Source organism: Dysidea avara, chromosome 6 (genome assembly GCF_963678975.1).
Source record: "Dysidea avara chromosome 6, odDysAvar1.4, whole genome shotgun sequence".
Lineage (NCBI taxonomy): Eukaryota > Metazoa > Porifera > Demospongiae > Dictyoceratida > Dysideidae > Dysidea > Dysidea avara.
This window is the reverse complement of record NC_089277.1, coordinates 5,046,449-5,066,638: the sequence shown is the minus strand read 5'-3', so window position 1 is coordinate 5,066,638 and position 20,190 is coordinate 5,046,449. Positions and strand designations below refer to the sequence as shown.

The 20,190-nt window shown below is 37.7% G+C and overlaps 1 protein-coding gene across 1 annotated transcript in view; it reads right to left on the bottom strand.

Moving 5' to 3' along the window:
- Positions 1-9,510: 9,510 nt before the first annotated feature.
- Positions 9,511-20,190, bottom strand: part of LOC136257629 (P-selectin-like) — a 29,597-nt gene continuing 18,917 nt past the window's right edge. Inside the window, exons 6-7 of the mRNA XM_066050884.1 lie at positions 10,336-10,515; positions 9,511-10,050 (exon numbers count right to left, since the gene is read on the bottom strand). Of these exons, the coding sequence (XP_065906956.1) occupies positions 9,686-10,050; positions 10,336-10,515 (545 nt within the window). The 3' untranslated portion in view covers positions 9,511-9,685. The remainder of the gene's footprint in view (positions 10,051-10,335; positions 10,516-20,190) is intronic.

Below are 20,190 nucleotides of genomic sequence, written 5' to 3'. Positions count from 1 at the left end.
TGATACCAAGGAGGTTATGTCAGATGAGGTTGCTCGAAGTGTCATGTGTGCTCATGAAGAGGGGAAAAAGCAACATTCAGCCTTTGTGAAAGAGCGCCTGGAGTCTCAAGCTGTCTCCTTGCACGAGCCCATCAAGAAGAACAATATCTCTCTTCCCAGCAATAGACACAAAACACGAATACGCAAGAAGCATGTGGACAGCACAAAAGATGACATGCACTTACTTGGGCAGCTCTACATCTCACTGCAAGCCAGAGAAGGCCATGCCGACAGCTTGTTTGAAGTTGAAAACCTCGATGCACCACCATCCTTGTCCAAGAATGGCAAGCTGAGGAGTGGACAAAAGTCTGACCTGGTCTCATGTCTGCAAACAGACTCACTGCCTGATTTTGGTGAAGCGGATGTTAAACTCATTGATGGTGCAAACATGGTTCATGGATTGGGATCAGATAGGAGCATAAAAACATTCCATGACTATGCTGAGAAGAAGGTGATTCCATTCATCAAGCGGCATCTGATCACTGCTGGACGTGTTGATGTCATCTGGGACCGGTACCTCTCTGACAGCCTGAAGGCAACAACTAGAGAGAGCAGGGGAGCTGGAGTGCGACAGCGCTTACGGAGTGATGGAAAGTTCCCAAAGAACTGGAGCAGCTACCTTCGCAATTCAGCAAACAAGACTGAACTGTTTCAGCACCTATCAGGAGTGATTGCCCAGTCTACCTTTGATGAGGGGAAGGTTGTCTTTACAACATTTGACACAACTGTTCACAGAAATCCTTGTGCTGATGATGACATGATTCGATCTGAGTATCCTCTCTCTCCATGCAATCATGAGGAGTTTGATACAAGAGTAATGTTGCATGCAGCAAATGCAGCATCACAAGGATACAAGCGTATCCTAATCATTGCCAATGACACTGATGTTGTTGTCCTAGCTATTTCTTTCTTCAACGAGATTGGTGCAGAGAAATTATGGGTGACATTTGGAAAGGGCAAGAAGATGAGATACATTTCCATTCACGATATTTGCAGTGCCATGTCTCCTGCAAAAACGCGTGCTCTCCCTGGTTTTCATGCCCTTACAGGGTGTGACAACACATCTTTTTTTCTGGAACAGGAAAGAAATCGGCATATCTCAAGTGGGCCACAAGACCAGAACTCACAACAGCATTGTGCCACCTGATGGAAAGGCCCCTCACACTCCCATCAGAGGATATCAAAGTCTTCGAGAGCTTTGTTGTCTCTTTGTATTCTGCAACCTCTTCCTTGACTGAAGTCAACAAAGCACGCCAGCAAATATTTGCCCAGTCATCCCGTACATTTGAATACCTACCACCAACCAAGGCAGCTCTGATAGAGCACATAAAGAGAGTGACTTATCAAGCTGGGTATGTATGGGGACAATCTCTTGTGGCGGAACAAGTCTTACCTAATCCAGGCTCATGGGGATGGGTTGAGTCGGAGTGTGGGTGGGAACCTTTTTGGACTCCCCTTCCTCAAGCAGCAAAGGCTCTGCAAGAGCTGGTTAGGTGTGGGTGTACAAAAAGCTGTTTAGGAAAATGCTCCTGCTATAAGAAAGGTCTAGTGTGCACAGCCAGATGTAAATGTGGAGGAACATGTTATGGGCAGCCGCAGGAAACTACATCATCTACTAATTAACTTTGTGTCCATTTACAGTTATAGATTATCATATGACCTTCAAAATATTTACCATTACTGTATGAAAGCTACAGAACAAATTCTATTACAATAGTGAAAACAAATTAAGTATCAAAACGGTGGTATTATGCAAAATGCATGTTAATTAAACACAAGGGGCGTGTCCTATATCAGAATTTGGTTAGTACCTATAAATGGTCATTTGTGCAAAATTTGGTGATTTCTGCCAAAAGTGCACATCAAAAACCCTAAGACAGCAGACTATTTAGCCTATGTTCAGTGCCACCATGACTTGAGAAGACATCCCTCTCCTATAGGTCATGGTTAGGAATTGGTGAATGGCTGTTGCAGACCAGTGTGCCACACAAACCTGCCCTTCCAATTTCACTTTCAGTCCCATCAGTACAACAGGATGGCTGTGACTCTGCCAATTCAGAGCTGAATCTGAAGCTGCATCTAAATCTGATTTTGATACTGAACCTGAATCATCAAATGAGTTGGAGTCATTGGATGAACCTTGAATTAGACTTAACACGCTATTTATATGCATTACATCTTATTGAGCAAAATTGTTAACATTTTACATTAACAGAACATCCAATCACAAAACTAACATCAGAAATGGATTCCTTGACCCCAAATTAGTCTAAAAAGAACCTTTATTTGACTTTTTATCATTGTTGTATTTTTGCACATGTCAGCTAGTAGCCATTTTGGACTTTTGGCTGTACCGAACTTTCCCCGGATTTTAAAAAGCGGCGTGGGAGCTCATTTTGTTTAAAATACCCTAAAGTACAATATTAAACCATCAAACTTTGTTAGCCAGAGGTTGGTCACGAAACCACTATTTTTGACCCTACTATCATGTTCTAAAGCAAATTTAGCAGTTGGGTTTGGACTAAACTGTGCACTAGTGTTAGCCTATAGAGCTCTATCAGCGTTGAAACCGGGTCCGGTCATCCGGGTCATCCGGGTCACATTTTCTCCGGGTCATCCGGGTCTGACCCGGTTTACAATTTATCCGGGTCTGACCCGGATTGGATCACGTGAGAAACGAAATTGTTCGTTAGACGACGTGGAACTTATAAACGCTGTCGCGTAGCTCTTTCGTGAGCCACGCCCACTTATCGCATTACCAACATATGTTCAGCCACGCCTATTTGTTAGTAAGTGCAGTATGTAGCACGAAACTAAGGGTATCTATGGTGAGGGGTAGCTATTGTCAGTAGGTGAAGACCTTTTTTTTTTTTTTTTTTTTTTTTTGGTCCTCAACCTACAGCTAGGCTGAAGTTGCAATATTTACTCAACACAAATCGAACGCTCAAAATGTAGACTCGTTCGCTCACCCGAGACTAGCCGAAACACGTCTCGGCTTTAATTAATCCGGGTCAGTGGGTCATCCGGGTCAGCAGTAGCTAGTGACCCGGTTTCAACGTTGGCCTATATCCAGTAAAAAAAGTACAGAACATTTGCTAGAACAAATTAAATGTCATGGGAAGCCATATAAGCGGACTGTACAGAGCACCCTTAACATACTGCAATGTCATGTAAAATATTAATGCCACCCACTCACGATTGAGAAACTTCAATAAAAGGAAATATTGTTACATTTTGTTGTAACTACAGACTTTCAATTGGTTCTGTTACACAGCACTTTTTTGTCAAGCTAAATAATTGACATTAGCATTGATCAGGTGGTGAATGCATGCACGGGTGAAGGGGTGGACAAAAGTCTTAATTCAATTTCAAATGTCCAAAGTTGGTCACAGGCTGGCTGTGCATGCATGCCTGCTTGTTTACTGAAAAACATACACGAGTGTGTGTTTGTATGGCTGTCTGCTTCTGGGCATGTGAGCAATATGTTTTAAGCATTAAAAGCAGCCAGTAGAAGGCTAAGTAGAGCCTGTAGTTAGCTTCCACATATCATTAAGCTTTGTTATGAAGTGGCACTCATTCCCATTTTAAATACAGGAGTAACAAGTTTCTGAAGGAGCTCTGAGTGCCTTCCTCAGCCCACTCTAGACACATTAATGACCAAAATAACATAGAGAACTTCCAAATAAACTAGGAATTGAGTTTAACAGGATATGTTCCAGGGGCCGGTTCTGGAAAATTTGCTGACTGGTTTCCAACTCAATGGCAGAAAAGCCCATCAGGGGTGGGGGAAGTCTATTCTGAGACATTTTAAATTAGCTACATATTAATAATATTAGGGGTGCACCGATTCTAGTATCGGTATCGGTATCGGGCCGATACTGCTGTTTTCATGGAGTATCGGAATCGGCCATTTATTGTTGCAGATACCGATTCTTATCACGTGCGAGAATAAAATAACGTTCGTTTGTACTTGCTTATTTTACTAGCACAGTGGATGCCTAAAGCATCAAGTATAACACTAATAGCTAACTACCAGTAAAATCACTGATCTATGTTGAAACCTACGTGTGAAAACGCTTTACTGAGAAAAAGATCGATATACTCTAGTAGAACAGTCAATAACTCTAATAGAGCAATCAGGTGTTTCAGTATTAGAATATTAATTTTGTGTTTTTGTAAACCATTCTGATATTATCTACACTTCTCCAGAAGAATACTGGAATATCCACTGGTATGCATTTCAGTGACTTCTTTCTTCGTGAATCTTGTTCAAAAACATTTCCTACATGATAACTCAAATAGGAAATCATTAAAAAAATTTCCTACATGCTGACACAAGCAGGACATCTTACTTTTCGTGCAGTGAAGATTTGATGCATTACCGAAAAAAAAGAGTTACAGTAGTCACAACAGCTTAATCAATAATTATTTTAGAGGTGCATATTACATTTAAGGCTCGAGAGAAGCAATTTTGTGCACAAAAGAAGTCACGTAGTTTGATCACTATAAAGTTACTATCTTTTAGCACATGTAATTTAGCACATGTAATTTAGCACATGTAATACACCTTGTTTAGACTTAAAATTTTAATTATTTTCAAAGCTGACTGGTTTCCGGAAACTGGTAAAATGCCCTTAGAACCATGCATTATGTGTTCCATCCTTATACACGAAATGCAGCATTGGGGCATTGTGTAAAGAATTTTCATACAAACTAATAAACAGTCAAGCTTAGAAGATATGTACGTAAGTAGCTACTTAAGTGTATTAGCTAATAATTAATTGTATTGGTTGAATTTTTAACAGTGTATAGCAAAATAATTAATAATTTACACATAATACACAAAAGTAATTGATAATGTATAGTACATATATAGGGATGGCCATGGGCAATTTGTTATTACATAGATCCTTTATACTCTGAGTGCAAAGGATCTATTGTTATCACGACAATCATGATTGTTTTGTTGGCAATAATTGACATCATCTAATTAGTGATAATCAAAATCGGCAATTATTGCACAGTAATTAAGGAATTTTTAAAGAGTAACCATGAATTTTTTTTCCATTTACTAGTTGAATATTTTTGTTATAGTGGTTAAGTGGATCACATAGCTCATATTAATCGAATTAATTACCCATCCTTAATAAAAACGAAATCAAAATTACACATTTTATATATGTATACATAGGCGGATCTGAGGGGGGGCCAAGGGGTGCTGTGCCCCCCCCTGGCCCTTCCCTTGCCCCCCTTGGACTCACAGTACTATATTGATGCCAGAAACTGGAATCATGCATTCATACTGTATTCAGAAGTATAGAAAGCCAATGGGTAAATAGAAGACAACAGTTATAAATGTACTTTACAGTTATACTGTACATTATAAAGAAAGTAAGTTTAAGTTTTTGTGCCAAGATCGAGATACTCTAATAGAGCAGTCACTACTCTAATAGAACAGTCACAATTCTAATGTCATAACAATGCTAGCTACACCTTTATATTTTGATTTATTACACTTTACCATCAAACAGGTTTTATCTCAGATAGGCTAACTAATCTTTATATACATTGCAAGCATACACTTTTTAGCTAAATGTTACCAAAAATGCTCCCAAATTCAAACCTAGGAGGTCTAATTTTTAAAAATTTTCTCTAACTACAATCTTAAAATTGTATGTCTATCATTCATCCAGCTATACTGAATATAGTTATACAACTGAATATAACCTGTGTGCTAGAATTCCTCTTAGTGGAATAGATGCTGTTGTACACTAAAACTTCTTGCCCCCCCTTGGCCCCCCCTGACTGCCTCCTAGATCCGCCTATGTATGTATATATTATATGCATGAATCCATGGTTATGGTCCTACTGAGCGGGAAAAAATATTAGCTTACTGAGCACCTAGTCTTTAGAATTTTCTCATCCACAAAATTTGATGCTTCTTAAAATAGCAATGCAAGTGCATTGTTGGATGTTTGCTAACTTTACTAGTTTTATTAAAACATGTACACCAAAAAAATTGGAATTTTCAACTAGAGTCGGGATATAGCACATCGATAAAAAGTACTGAAATAAGCTGGAGTAGATCACGATATTAAATCACAGTAAAACAATAAGAAGTGTTATATCCCTACTTAGGGCTGGGCGGTTTCTCGGTATTATAGTAATACCGCGGTATTGCAATGAAACGATATCTGTATCGCGTAGATTTCGGTGAAACGATAATATCACGATATCGATATTATTACGATTTTTAGTGTTTGTGACAGCTTATTAAGCCCTTAAGGTTGTTATAATGCACCTCAAATAATCACGTGATACTACTGCAAACAAGGACCTAGTACTAGCTAGTCAATTTTTTTACAAAGATCGAGATACTCTAATAGAACAGTCAGCTAGGATCGAGATACCCTAATAAAGCAGTCAGCTACTCTAATATAGCAGTCATCTTTAATAACCGCGATAAATAGTAATATCGTGATATATTTCTGCACGATATATCGTGAAGCGAAACTCCAATACCGCCCAGCCCTATCCCTACTGTGCAAAATTATTATGACTGGTGAACCTACGCATAGTGCATAAAAGAAAGAAATGGTGTTGTATGCCCCAGCTATGAAATATCGTCTGAAAAGTGAAGTATCCATTACACTTCGGTTCAACCTGTTTCACAGAACTACAAATCTCGAAAAGCACCTCTGCAATCAAAGTAACTACTATGAAAAATATGGATGACTTCCGGCAAAGGGAAGGCTAGTGCCAAATCAACACCTTTTGCTGTAAGCAAAGATGAATGAGACACAAGAGGACACTGGCAAGTCCATGAAGAATGCATTGTACATACTGTGGTATGTGTCCGGCTGAAGCAACATTGAACAGTGAAAAAATCAAGTTAAGCCCGTAGCCTTAACCATTGTTGAGTTATGCTTGTCTGAAGGCATCAGTTACTCAGTCAGTAGAAAATTCTGTTTAATAATTTTTTTTTAATTTCATAGCAAATTGCTGAAAGCATATGCAGATCTGAACGCGTACTTGTTTGGGCATAGTTTTACCTAACCAATATTGCTTCATTGTTGTCAGGGAAAAGTGAGGCTGATGCTTTTTCATGGACCACACCCAAGCCTTTGTGGTCCCTACTATACAGTATATATTATCATACTGTATGATTACTAAATTATCTTACATACATCAGAATACAACCTGTATAGTCTGTTGTAGCTAGCTAATGTTTTTATATTGCAAAACAGCTAGCTAACTGCATTCAGCAACCAATGATGCAAGCAATCATTGATGAGACATAAAAATGGCAACACGAGCAACTAATAATTATTATGTTTTTGTGGCTTGAGTTAAATGGATGGAAAAATAGATGGAAAGTTATAGGGTATTAAGGGCTCAAAACTGAGGCTTAATAAGAGGAATTTTACAGTACAGGTATTAATCCAATCCTGTAGTGTTGCATAGCCTAATTTAGAAAATTGGTACTGACAAAAAAGTTTTAAAATTTTTAAAGACGCATTGATTTTGCCAGTAAACTTTGTGACACAGCTGATAGGTAAATCAATAAGCAAATACTGGCATAATCAGTGCAATTTTACACTGGGGAACATGAACTTTGCAAATTTTGCTAGAAAATAATACTCTAATAGAACAGTCATGTACACGAGTATATGGTTATGGTTGTATGGTCTATTACATAATGCAATCAAACAATCAAGTGATTAAAGTCAAAGAATTGGATGTGTGTGGAAGCCTGGTTTCATCAAATCTGGTCACATATATACCTTCTTGTTAATAGTTGCATGCTTTTTGGTAACAGGAGGTGAAAATCAAGATAGTCTAATAGAACAGTCCAGTCCATTATATATCAGAATATGTACCATATCATTGAGTTTGAATAGAGATCTGTGTGTGACAATTTCAGTTGTTTGGCTATATATCTTTGACATGCCCCATAGTAGCTCTAGTATGGATTAACATGTTGACTTGCTTAGTTCTTGCCTTTTTCAGCAATCTTTATTTCTTATAATTATAATTTTTAAAAATTGTTTAATGCTAGTTATATTACAAGAGTGAAGAGTAACTAAAGAGAAAGAAAGAGCAGAACATTTTTGCCATGATAATTATGATATCGTCGTACGCAAGGAAATTTTGATGTCAAAAAAATTTGACGAATTGGTTTAATTCGTCAAATTTAAATTCATCAAATGTTTATAAGCGCCCTTAAAAGTACAGGTTTTGCCTACAATTTCTTGATTTTCGTCAACATTTTATTCGTCAAATCTGCTGAAGTCTGAATTTGTCAAGTATTTCTTATGTCAAAATTTCCTTGTGTATGGTAGTGGATGACTAGTACATCTTTAATTTGCTGCTAAAGAGAAGTCAACATGTTAGCATCAATAAGACAAGCATGCAGTTTTAGGCTTCTTCAGTGGATAGGGATAAACAATGTACAACCTGAAGGAATGATGCAGTGATCAACAAGGCAGAGCCAATTTTATTGATTCCCGAGGGGTACTTATTCACTTAAGAATCCAAGCAATACATGTCTTAGTTGCTTAGACAATGTTAGGAATCCAGTTTGTAGCAAGGTGCCATAAAAATTGTTGTTGTAGTAGCCACTAAAAGAAATTTGCCAGAAATTGTCCCTACAGGTATATACCATGAACCAAAGTGCTTTGTATTCTATTACTAGAATACAATATCAGTTATCTATGCTTCTACTGTATCCAGTGGCTTAGACGACATATCCCTACACATGTACATAACTGTAGTTGACAGTGAATGTCAAAGAAATATTACACATACTGTATACTATGATATCTAGATGTCCTGAAATTGTAGCAGATAACATCAAGATTGCAAAACATTTTCAGGAACATATACATCATGGTTATTCACTCTAATGGTTAACTAAATTAGCCATCCTTTTGCACTGTAGCATACATCTTCTTGGTTAAACATCATGGTTAGTATTGGTTACTATAGCCTAGTGTCAAAATTCAGTGTGGCTACTATTCAAGGGTGGGCAGTATTTGAAGGTGGCAATTAGTAGCATAAAAGCAGGTCTTAAATTGTGGCAACTATTCTGTATAGCAAACAAAAATTGTTGTTATAATAATAGTATGTACTTATTTAATTCATGTTTAGTAGCTCTACTTTATTTCAATGCGATGTACACCAGAAATGAAGATAAATGGTATGGCCTCTGTACATGATGTAGAACAACTATTGTTCTTTTCCTCACTAAGAACACTACAGAATATCACTGCAGGATAGTCTACTTCGCCAAAGATAAGCAAAATATGCCTCAGAATAATCAAGGACTATGAATTCAAATAATAGTTGAGGAGTTTATTCAAGGGCAGCATTTATACTGTGTCCTTAAGGCCACTATATTCAAATGTGGTGACTATTAAAGTTGTGGCGTTTAACCAAGGAAATATGGTACCTCTATACAATACCCAAACATCAAACATTGTCTTGCATGTTGGATTGTGAGACTAACACAAACACTGCACATGACAAAAAACCAAAAACAGTTGACTAACAATAATACAAAATTAATGTGTTAAATGTCACTATATACTACAAAAGTACAGAGCTAATGATGCAATAGTTTGATGTTCTACATAAGCACATTGAATTACTTTTTAGCTTTCACACTAGTATAAGCTGGATTGGGAGAAATGGTAACACCAGAGCCTGGAGTAGTTTTGGTGTTAGTTCCCATCCTTGTGGCTACTCCATATGATGGGTTAGGCTCTATAGCAACATTAGTGATCTCAGTAGGTCGAGTATAATCATACCGATCTTCAGTTATTTTATTGTTAGGTTTGTTCACACCATAAGATGGGTTAGGTTGTACAGCAATATTAGTACCCTGTCCTGTGTAAGATCCATATGACGGATTAGAGTTCATCTTGATAGGATCATCACGACGTAACTGAGGCAACACTATCTCACTGTATTCTTCTTCCTTCACTTTCTTTTCTGTAGAACTTACACCACCTGTAGTACATGTGAGCATCACCAAGGGTGCATATCATGACTAAGACACAAAGTAGTCTACTATTATGACCACAAGGCAACAAAGCATGTATCATGCAAGTAATGGCCAGTAAAGCTATCAAAGTGAGTAAGGAGAAATTAAAGCTCAGTACAATTAAACACAAAGTATATAAACCAAACAAACATGCTATACAGATATGCACTGAGATATATAGCTAAAATCATTGGCTTCGGCTCAGTCAATTTCATTTACTCCAACATGTGTATATAATAATGTACACTCACTATCAGATATGGTATTAGCTATCCCAGCCACAACTGAATTTGATTTCTTCTGATGTAGTTGTCTCATATAAATTAATACAAGTAGTACCATTATACTGATGACTACAATAACTACAACTCCTCCTGCTGCTCCACCAATAATAGCACCAGACGATCCTCCATTATCACTTGTTTGAGATCCTGGTTTATATTGAAACAATATCAAACAGTACGGCAGTAGGGTTCCCCCCCCCCCTTAAAATGAATGGCACCCACCAAAATGTTGCGGTTAAAAGTGATGAAATTTACCTTTACTAATAGCCTTACATCAAATCGTTAAAACATAATATACAAAAGACCGCATATTACTTTTAAAAAAGTATTTGTATTAGGTTTGTGTCTGTACATCCACAGACATTATGTACTTAGCTATTCTAATTACTATACAAAATTGTCATCACCCGATTTTATATTTGGATAGTTGGTCAGTCAGTTGGCTATGTATGCAGCCAGCACTTGGTCATAAGGCTAGATATCAAACGAAGCAGTACACAGTTACCACTTTACATCACAATAAAGAACTCATGTTGGCATGCGCTTTTCAGGTTTTGATGAGTGTCTACCTTCCACGCTTTGCCTTTCCTTTTATCTTTGATTGTATGGTCATTTTCTTATTTATGCAATGAAACCATATGGAGGAATTAATTTTCATATCCTTAGAGAAGCATATTTAGATGCCACAAAATTATTAGATGCTCTTGTGTTACTATAAGAGGGAGTAGATACATGTAGCTGCACCCAAGTCATAAAACTGTTTCATGGTGAAACCATGTCCTTAAAAGATTAGAATGCATTGCCACATCTTCAGTGATCAGACCATACCGTTTAGTAATCTAGCTGCAATCATCTGCAGTTTTGCTGTAGAAAACAATAAGTAAAAACTACACCTCTCAATCTATTGTGTAGTTCACTCAAGACAAGCAGCCAGATACTCTAATACAGCAGTCACAACCACACATGTATAATATAGCTATACCATAACAAATAAGTTAACAAACTAGTGCAATTATAAGTTATTAATTTAAAAATGAAGCAGAGTATACCAGCAAGTGAAACAAGAGATAAAAATATGAAAAATGGTAGCTATTACAATATACGTAGCTATGTGATACTTTGGCATTAAACAGATAGTGGCATAAAGCATGTCGATGTTGGGATTTTTATACACATTTGTAGCTATGTTACCATTTATTTCATACTTTCTATCATCTAAACTCTTCATTTTGTTTTTGATTAATAATTGTGACTGGGCCTGTAAAAATAGAGCATGCAGGCACAAACTACACCCCGTCACATACCAGGTCATATCTCAGTAATTGAATAGAATATTTGCATTCTGTAACTATATTTATATACGTAGCTAAGTAAATGTTTAATAAGGGTAGAAATTTCATGGTCTAATTGTAATAAACCAAATCCATAATAATGTACTGACACTTAGGAAAAATAAATAAAGAAAATCTAGTTCATATATACACAATATGCATGTATTAGCATGGGCGTTTGAAGGTGACAATCAGGTTTTAACTAGCACATTGCTAGGGGAGTATACTGGTAAAGCAGTTTGTTGATATCTTTGATGACCAACCAGTTCAAAGATGCAATACACTGTGACTCATTATACAAGTACACACAAAAATTTGGAATTTTCAACTAGAGTAGGGACTGTAGCACATCGATAAAAGTACTGAAACAAGCTGGAGTAGTGCATGATACTAAATCACAGTAAAACAATAAGAAATGTTACATCCGTACTGTGCTCAAGATACTATAATGGAAATGCACAGTAGGGATATAACACTTCTTATTGTTTTACTATTGTGCACCAGCTTGTTTCAGTACTTTTTATTGATGTGCTATGGTCCCTACTCTAGTTAAAAATTCGAATCTTTCTGTGTACTTATTTGTTACCTATTTTTTGTAAATAATTATTATGACTGGTGAACCACATCTGAAATGGTGCCGCATGCCCCAATTATCATCTGAAAAGTGAAGTATCCATTATGCTTTGTTGTCAGCTATGTTCAATGCGTTACGCAGCATTTTGAATCAAGAACTGTTCAAAAAGCACCTCTGCAATCCACGCATACCGAAAGAAAAAAATGGTACCGCACGCCCCAGTTATATCAATTATTATTGTCTGAAAAGTGAAGTATCCATTACACTTTGTTGTGGGCTATGTTCAATCCATTGCACAGCAGTACGAATTAAGAACTGTTTGAAAAGCACCTCTGCTATCAAAATAGCCACTATGAAAAATATGGACGATTTCTGTTACAAAGGGAAGCCATCACGTGCTACCACCATATCGACACTTTTTGTTGTCAGCGAAGATGAATGGGACACAAAGGAAGACGCTGGTAAGTCCATGAAGAATGCACTGTACGAACTGCGGTATGCCAAAAAGCACCTGTCGGGCCGAAGTGACGTTGAACAGTGAAAAAATCAAGCCCATAGCCTTAGCCGTTATCGAGTTATGCTTGTCTGAAGGCATCGGTCGGTTACTACTCGGTCAGTCAGTCAGTAGAAGATTCTGTTATAAATTTTTTTAAATTTCGTAGCAACTTGCTGAAATCATTTCGGGTTGATCTGAAAACTTATTTGGGTTTAGTTTTACCTAACCAATACTGCCTCATTGTCGTCAGGAAAAATTAAGGCTGGTTTTTGTGCGATTTTATCCCGTGGGCCATACCTACTCCTTTGTGGTCCCTACTAACTGATACACAACTTTATAATATTAGTGTAGAATTTAATTTTAAAGTTGTAGGCTGAGCATAGTCACAGATTGCAACTAGCTCATTGTAATACACTATTGTAGTACATGAATCATAACTGAATAGTTGTTTGGGCAGTGCATGGATGTATATTTCTATGCACCATGTGTCAGCTATAGAGGTTATCCATTTGATGTCACACTAAGTATTTTCCATATAATTACAGGTTATCTTCATGAATGTGTGAAGCAAGAATGAGTTACAAGCCAAAGAATGCTAGTGAAATAAGAAAGCTGTGGTGCATTTGTTATGTTATTCGTTGCTTAGTAATATCGCTTCTCAGCTGAAGAAACAGGGCCATTAAACTCCAGCTGCTTGCTGGCTTGTACCGCTAAATTAACCCAGTCCACTCTATTCCCGCTCTTCACTTGGCTAATAATATAAACTTCAATTGTACAAAAATCACAAAAAGTTTCACTTTCTCACATGGGTCCCATTAATTTATGCCTCAAAAACATGGTGGCTAGTAACCGTTACTAACTTAAAATGACGTAAATGAATAACCTCTATTGATCAGACAAGACTGAAAATCAGATCAAGACACACGGTAGTGTGTCGTGCGGCCCAAGAAGCCGGCGCGCAACCCCGTGAGTATATTGACAGGAAGAAAGAAAACGCAATTTTCGCACCTCCGTAGCTCTGTGCTGCCTTGATGAAACAAGACAAATTTTGCTGTGTACATTCCCTCCAACTTCAGTACTCCACATTCCAAATTTGAGCGAAATCGCTTCAGGCATTCCTGAGATATGCGACTTCAAAAATTGGCTTAGTTTCTTCGTTTTTTTTTCTTCTTATTTTTCTTCCTCTTTTCGCACACTTACAAAAACTGCTATAAAACGCGAACGCGTTATCCGATTGCCTTGAAATTTGGTACACAGAAGGGGGGTATAAAGGCGCATCTCTGTACCAACTTTGGGTGGAATACCATAAACAGGCAAAGAGTTATGAGCGATTATGCACGAAAAATAACACCAATATGTTGTCACGCCTACAGGGTAAACCGCGTATGGGAAGAAGCTGAAAATCGGTGGGTGAATAGGTTAACTATTGAACCTTAAACCTTTTGTGGTTTGAAAGAAATCGAGCTAAAAACCAGGAAGATACAGCGAAAAAATCAACAGTGTGTAACAATCACGCAATCGAGATTAGCTAAATTTTAATTTTTTTATTTTATTATTATTATTATTATTATGCTTGCCACGCCTACCAGATAAACCACTTGGGGTAATGCTTTGAAAATCGCTGTACAGATGGAGTTATCATCTTAGAAAGACTCTTCAATGGTGTAGAAGAATCAGACTTAAAGCCACGGAGTTATAACACGAAATCCAACTTGGTGTAGCAAGTGCGAGATCGAGATACTCTAATAGAGCAGTCATCCTAATAGAGCAGTCACCCTGAACAGAATTCAAGAGATCAGTTAGAAATAAGTAACCTGTATAGAGATCAGCTACAAACAAATCACCTTGTAGAGAGTTCAGCTACAAACAATTCACCCTGTTCAGACATCATTTAGAAGAAGTTTTCTTGTAGAGAGTTCAGTTACAAACAAATCACCCTGTTGAAAGATCAGCTAGAAGATGTCACCTTATAGATAGTTCAGTTACAAAGAAACCACCATGTAGAGAATTCAGCTACAAACTAGTGACCCTGTAGATACATCAGCTAGAAGAAGTTACCTTGTAGAGAGTTCAGCTACAAAGAAACCATTCTGTAAAGAGCTCAGCTGCAAACAAATCACCTATACAGAATTCAGCTACAAACAAATCACCCTGTAGAGAGATCAGCTAGAAGAAGTTAACTTGTAGATAGTTCAGCTACAAACAAATCATCCTGTAGAGAGATCAGCTAGAAGAAGTTACCTTGTAGATAGTTCAGCTACAAACAATTCACCCTGTACAGAGCTCAGTTAAAAGAGGTTTCCTTGTAGAGAGTTCAGCTACAGACAAATCACCCTGTAGAGAGATCAGTTAGAAGAAGTTACCTTGTAGATCGTTCAGCTACAAACAATTCACCCTGTAAAGAGATCAGCTAGAAGAAGTTACCTTGTAGAGAGTTCAGCTACAAAGAAACCATCATGTAGAGAATTCAGCCGCAAACAAATCATGTATAGAGAGTTCAGCTACAAACAAATCTCCCTGTAGAGAGATCAGCTAGAAGAAGTTTCCTTGTAGAGAGTTCTGCTACAAACAAATCACCCTGTAGAAAGATCAGCTAGAAGAAATCACCTTGTAGAGAGTTCAGCTTCAAAGAAGCAATCATGTGAGAGTTCAGGTACAAACAAATTGTCCTGTAGAGAGATCAGCTAGAAGAAGTTACCTTGTAGAGAGTTCAGCTACAAAGAAACCATCATGTAGATAGTTCAGGTACAAACAAATCACCCTGTAGAAAGATCAGCTATAGAAGAAATCACCTTGTAGAGAGTTCAGCTACAAAGAAACTATCATGTAGAGAGTTCAACTACAAACAAATCACCCTGTAGAAAGATCAGCTATAGAAGAAATCACCTTGTAGAGAGTTCAGCTACAAAGAAACCATCATGTAGAGAGTTCAGCTACAAACAAATCGGCCTGTAGAGAGATCAGCTAGAAGAAATTACCTTGTAGAGAGTTCAGCTACAAAGAAACCATCATGTAGAGAGTTCAGCTGCAAACAAATCACCTGTAGAGAGTTAAGCTACAAACAAATCTCCCTGTTGAGAGATCAGCTAGAAGAAGTCACCTTGCCGGGAGTTCAGTTACAAAGAAATAAACCATGTAGAGAGTTCAGCTGCAAACAAATCACCTGTAGAGAGTTCAGCTAGAAACAAATCACCCTGTAGAGAGATCAGCTAGAAACAAGTCACCTTGTAGAGAGTTCAGCTAGAAGAAGTCACATTGTAGAGCTACAAAGAAACTACCATGTAGAGTTCAGCTGCAAACAAATCACCCTGTAGAGAACTCAGCTACAAACAAATCGCCCTGTAGAAAGATTAGCTAGAAGAAGTTACGTTATAGGGAGTTCAGCTATGAACAGATCACCCTGTAGAGAGTTCAGCTACAAACAAATCACCCTGTAGAGAGTTCAGCTACAAACAAATCACCCTGTAGAGAGTTCAGTTACAAAGAAACCACCATGAAGAGAGTTCAGCTGCAAAAAAAATCAATCACTCTGTTGAGAGTTCAGCTAGAAGAAGTCACCTTGTGGAGAGTTAAGCTGCAAATAAATCACCCTGTAGAGAATTCAGCTACAAACAAATCACCCTGTAGAAAGATCAGCTAGAAGAAGTTACCTTGTAGAGAGTTCAGCTACAAAGAAACCACCATGTAGAGAGTTCAGCTGCAAATAAATCACCTATAGAGAGCTCAGCTAGAAACAAGTCACCCTGTAGAGAGATCAGATAAAAACAAGTCACCCTGTAGAGAGTTCAGCTAGAAGAAGTCACATTGTAGAGAGTTCAGCTACAAAGAAACTACCACGTAGAGAGTTCAGCTGCAAACAAATCATCCTGTAGAGAGTTCAGCTAGAAGAAGTCACCTTTTAGAGAGTTCAGCTACAAAGCAACCACCATGTAAAGAGTTCAGCTGCAAAAAACTCAATCACCCTGTAGAAAGATCGGCTAGAAGAAGTTACCTTGTAGAGAGTTCAGCTACAAAGAAACCACCATGTAGAGAGTTCAGCGCAAACAAATCACCTATAGAGAGTTCAGCTAGAAACAAGTCATCCTGTAGAGAGTTCAGCTAGAAGAAGTCACATTGTAGAGAGTTCAGCTACAATGAAACTCCCATGTAGAGAGTTCAGCTGCAAACAAATCACCCTGTAGAGAACTCAGCTACAAACAAATATGCAGTGTAAAAAGATCAGCTAGAAGAAGTTACCTTGTAGAGAGTTCAGCTACAAACAAATCACCTGTAGAGAGTTCAGCTAGAAACAAGTCACCCTGTAGAGAGATCAGCTAGAAACAAGTCACCTTATAGAGAGTTCAGCTAGAAGAAGTCACGTTGTAGAGAGTTCAGCTACAAAGAAACCACCATTTAGAGAGTTCAGCTGCAAACAAATCACCCAGTAGAAAGTTCAGCTATGAACAGATCACCCTGTTGAGAGTTCAGTTAGAAACAAGGAATCCTGTAGAGAGATCACCTAGAAGTATCGCCTTGTAGAGTTCAGCTACAAACAAATCACCTGTAGAGAGTTCAGCTACAAACAAATCACCCTGTAGAGAGATCAGCTAGAAGAAGTCACCTTGTAGAGAGTTCAGGTATAAAGAAACCACCATGTAGAGATTTCAGCTGCAAACAAACACCCTGTAGAGAACTCAGCTACAAACAAATCGCCCTGTAGAAAGATCAGCTAGAAGAAGTTACCTTGTAGGGATTTCAGCTCCAAACAAATCACCCTGTAGAGAGTTCAGCTGCAAAGAAACCATTCTGTAAAGAGCTCAGCTGCAAACAAATCACTTGTACAGAATTCAGCTACAAACAAATCACCCTGTAGAGAGATCAGCTAGAAGAAATTACCTTGTAGATAGTTCAGCTACAAACAAATCACCGTGTAGAAAGATCAGTTAGAAGAAGTTACCTTGGAGAAAGTTCAGCTACAAAGAAACCATTTTGTAAAGAGCTCAGCTGCAAACAAATCACCTGTACAGAATTCAACTATGAACAAATCACCCTGTAGAGAGATCAGCTATAAGAAGTTACCTTGTAGATAGTTCAGCTACAAACAAATCTCCCTGTAGAGAGATCAGCTAGAAGAAATTACCTTGTAGAGAGTTCAGCTACAAAGAAACCACCATGTAGAGAGTTCAGCTGCAAAGAAATCACCCTGTAGAAAATTCTGCCAGAAACAAATTGCCCTGTAGAAGATCAGTTAGAAGAAGTTACCTTTTAGAGAGTTCAGCTACAAAGAAACCATTCTGTAAAGAGCTCAGCTGCAAACAAATCACCTATACAGAATTCAGCTACAAACACATCACCCTGTAGAGAGATCAGCTAGAAGAAGTTACCTTGTAGATCGTTCAGCTACAAACAATTCATCCTGTAGAGAGAGCAATTAGAAGAAGTCACCTTGTAGAGTGTTCAGTTACAAAGAAACCACCATGGAGATTTCTGTAATCAATATAATATTATGTGACCGGATTTGCGAAAAGGGGTCTTCCACACACATCCAATTCCGTAACCGTTGGAGACCATAACTCAGTGTTCAAGTAACATATTAACCTGACAATTTCACCACGTATTCAGCTATAGTGGTGCTCACCACTGTCCAAAATTCAAGGCAATAGCTCTTTCCAATCTGAAGTTATCAATTGTCAAAGTTGGCAAATTGGATGTGTGTGGAAGACCCCTTTTCGCAAATCCGGTCACATATGTATTATACAGTATATATAATTTGTACATTTACTGATAAAATATTTAAAGTACATCTACTTCATCTTTTCTTCTTCCTGTAGTAAAGAAAAAAACATAGGTTAAAAAATTCCCAAAGCTGGCCATAGGCCGGCTTTGGGGTATACAAATACAAAAAGAAATGAAATCTAATCCAAAACAGCCAAGCTGTAAAAAAGTGTGCGGCCCTCAGAAAGGCTATGGTGATAAAAGATGTGAAATCCAAGGTGGCGGCCAAGAAATGGCTGTGATGGTAGGTTAATGGTAAAAATTTTAATAATGACAATTTAGGTAAATTTTGTGAAGCGGCACAAAAATTCACCTGAATTGTCGTTATTAAAATTTTTACCATTAACCTACCATCACAGCCATTTCTTGGCCGCCACCTTGGATTTCACATCTTTTTTCACCATAGCCTTTCTGAGGGCCGCACACTTTTTTTACAGCTTGGCTGTTTTGGATTAGATTAATATTATACACCCATAACTACTAATCCATATAAAAACAGCCAAGCTGTATAAAAAGGGTGCAGCCTTCAAAAGCCTGGGTGAAAAAAGTTGTGAATTCAAAGATGGGGGTCATGAAACAGCTGTTAAGATGTTAATGCTAATACATTCTAATAATGCAATAATTAAAAATACCACCATTGCAGCCATTTCATGACCGTCACCTTTGATTTCACAACTTGTACAGTTTACTTATAACTTTCGTCAATACTCTAATAGAGTGCACATTTTTTTAAAGAATTTCTAATAAAACACACACAGAATGCTAGATGTTCCACTAATAGATTTAAATTACAACATTTACTATTAAGTAGATTTTAGCTAGAATTTTCATTTATAAAGTAGAAATTAAGTGAGGTGAACAATCATGAAAACAGCAGCTCAGTGGCTAAGGATTTGGGTGTTTAGTATGGAGGTCCCTGGTTTGAACGCTGGTAAGTTCAAAATTTTTTGTGCACCTTTTTACCCTACGACTGTTCTATTACAGTAACTTGTCCCTGCAGTCCAGTTTTTGCCTTGTAACCCTATAGCTATCAATGCGATTTCTTTTAAACCACAAAAGGTTTGAGCTACAAGTGTGATGAACCTATACGCATGCTGATTTTTTAGTTATTCCTGTAAGCGGTTTACCCTATAGGCCTGACAACAAGTCAGTCTTTTTAAATTCAAATACTCGTCCATAGCTCTATGATTGTTTATCAGACTTGCATCAAACTTGATACGTGATTATGTCGTGATTCTTAAAGTGCACAAAATTTCTAGACAATTGAGCTACAGTACGCATTTCCATAGTTTTGTAAAGTGTGCGAAAAGAATAATCTAAGCCTCCAAGCCTCCTAAACGAAGAAAAAGAAGAACGGAGAGAATAAGCCCAAACTTTGAGGGCATATATTTCATGACTGCATTAGGCAATCTTGGTATGTGGGGTACTGAAGGTGGAGGGGATTTACAGTGACTAAGTATGGCATTTTTGTAAATATACTCACAGTGTGGCACACCAGCTTTCTTGGCTGCACAATACACTATTGTGTGTCTTGATTTTAATTATTTACAAACAAGCAACTTTCTCACTTTTGACTGTTGCAAAAACATATGGGCAATTCCCATGTACTCCACAACTGGCCTATGCACAAAGCTAATTATAAACTAGCCTTAGGCTTGAGTCTATTA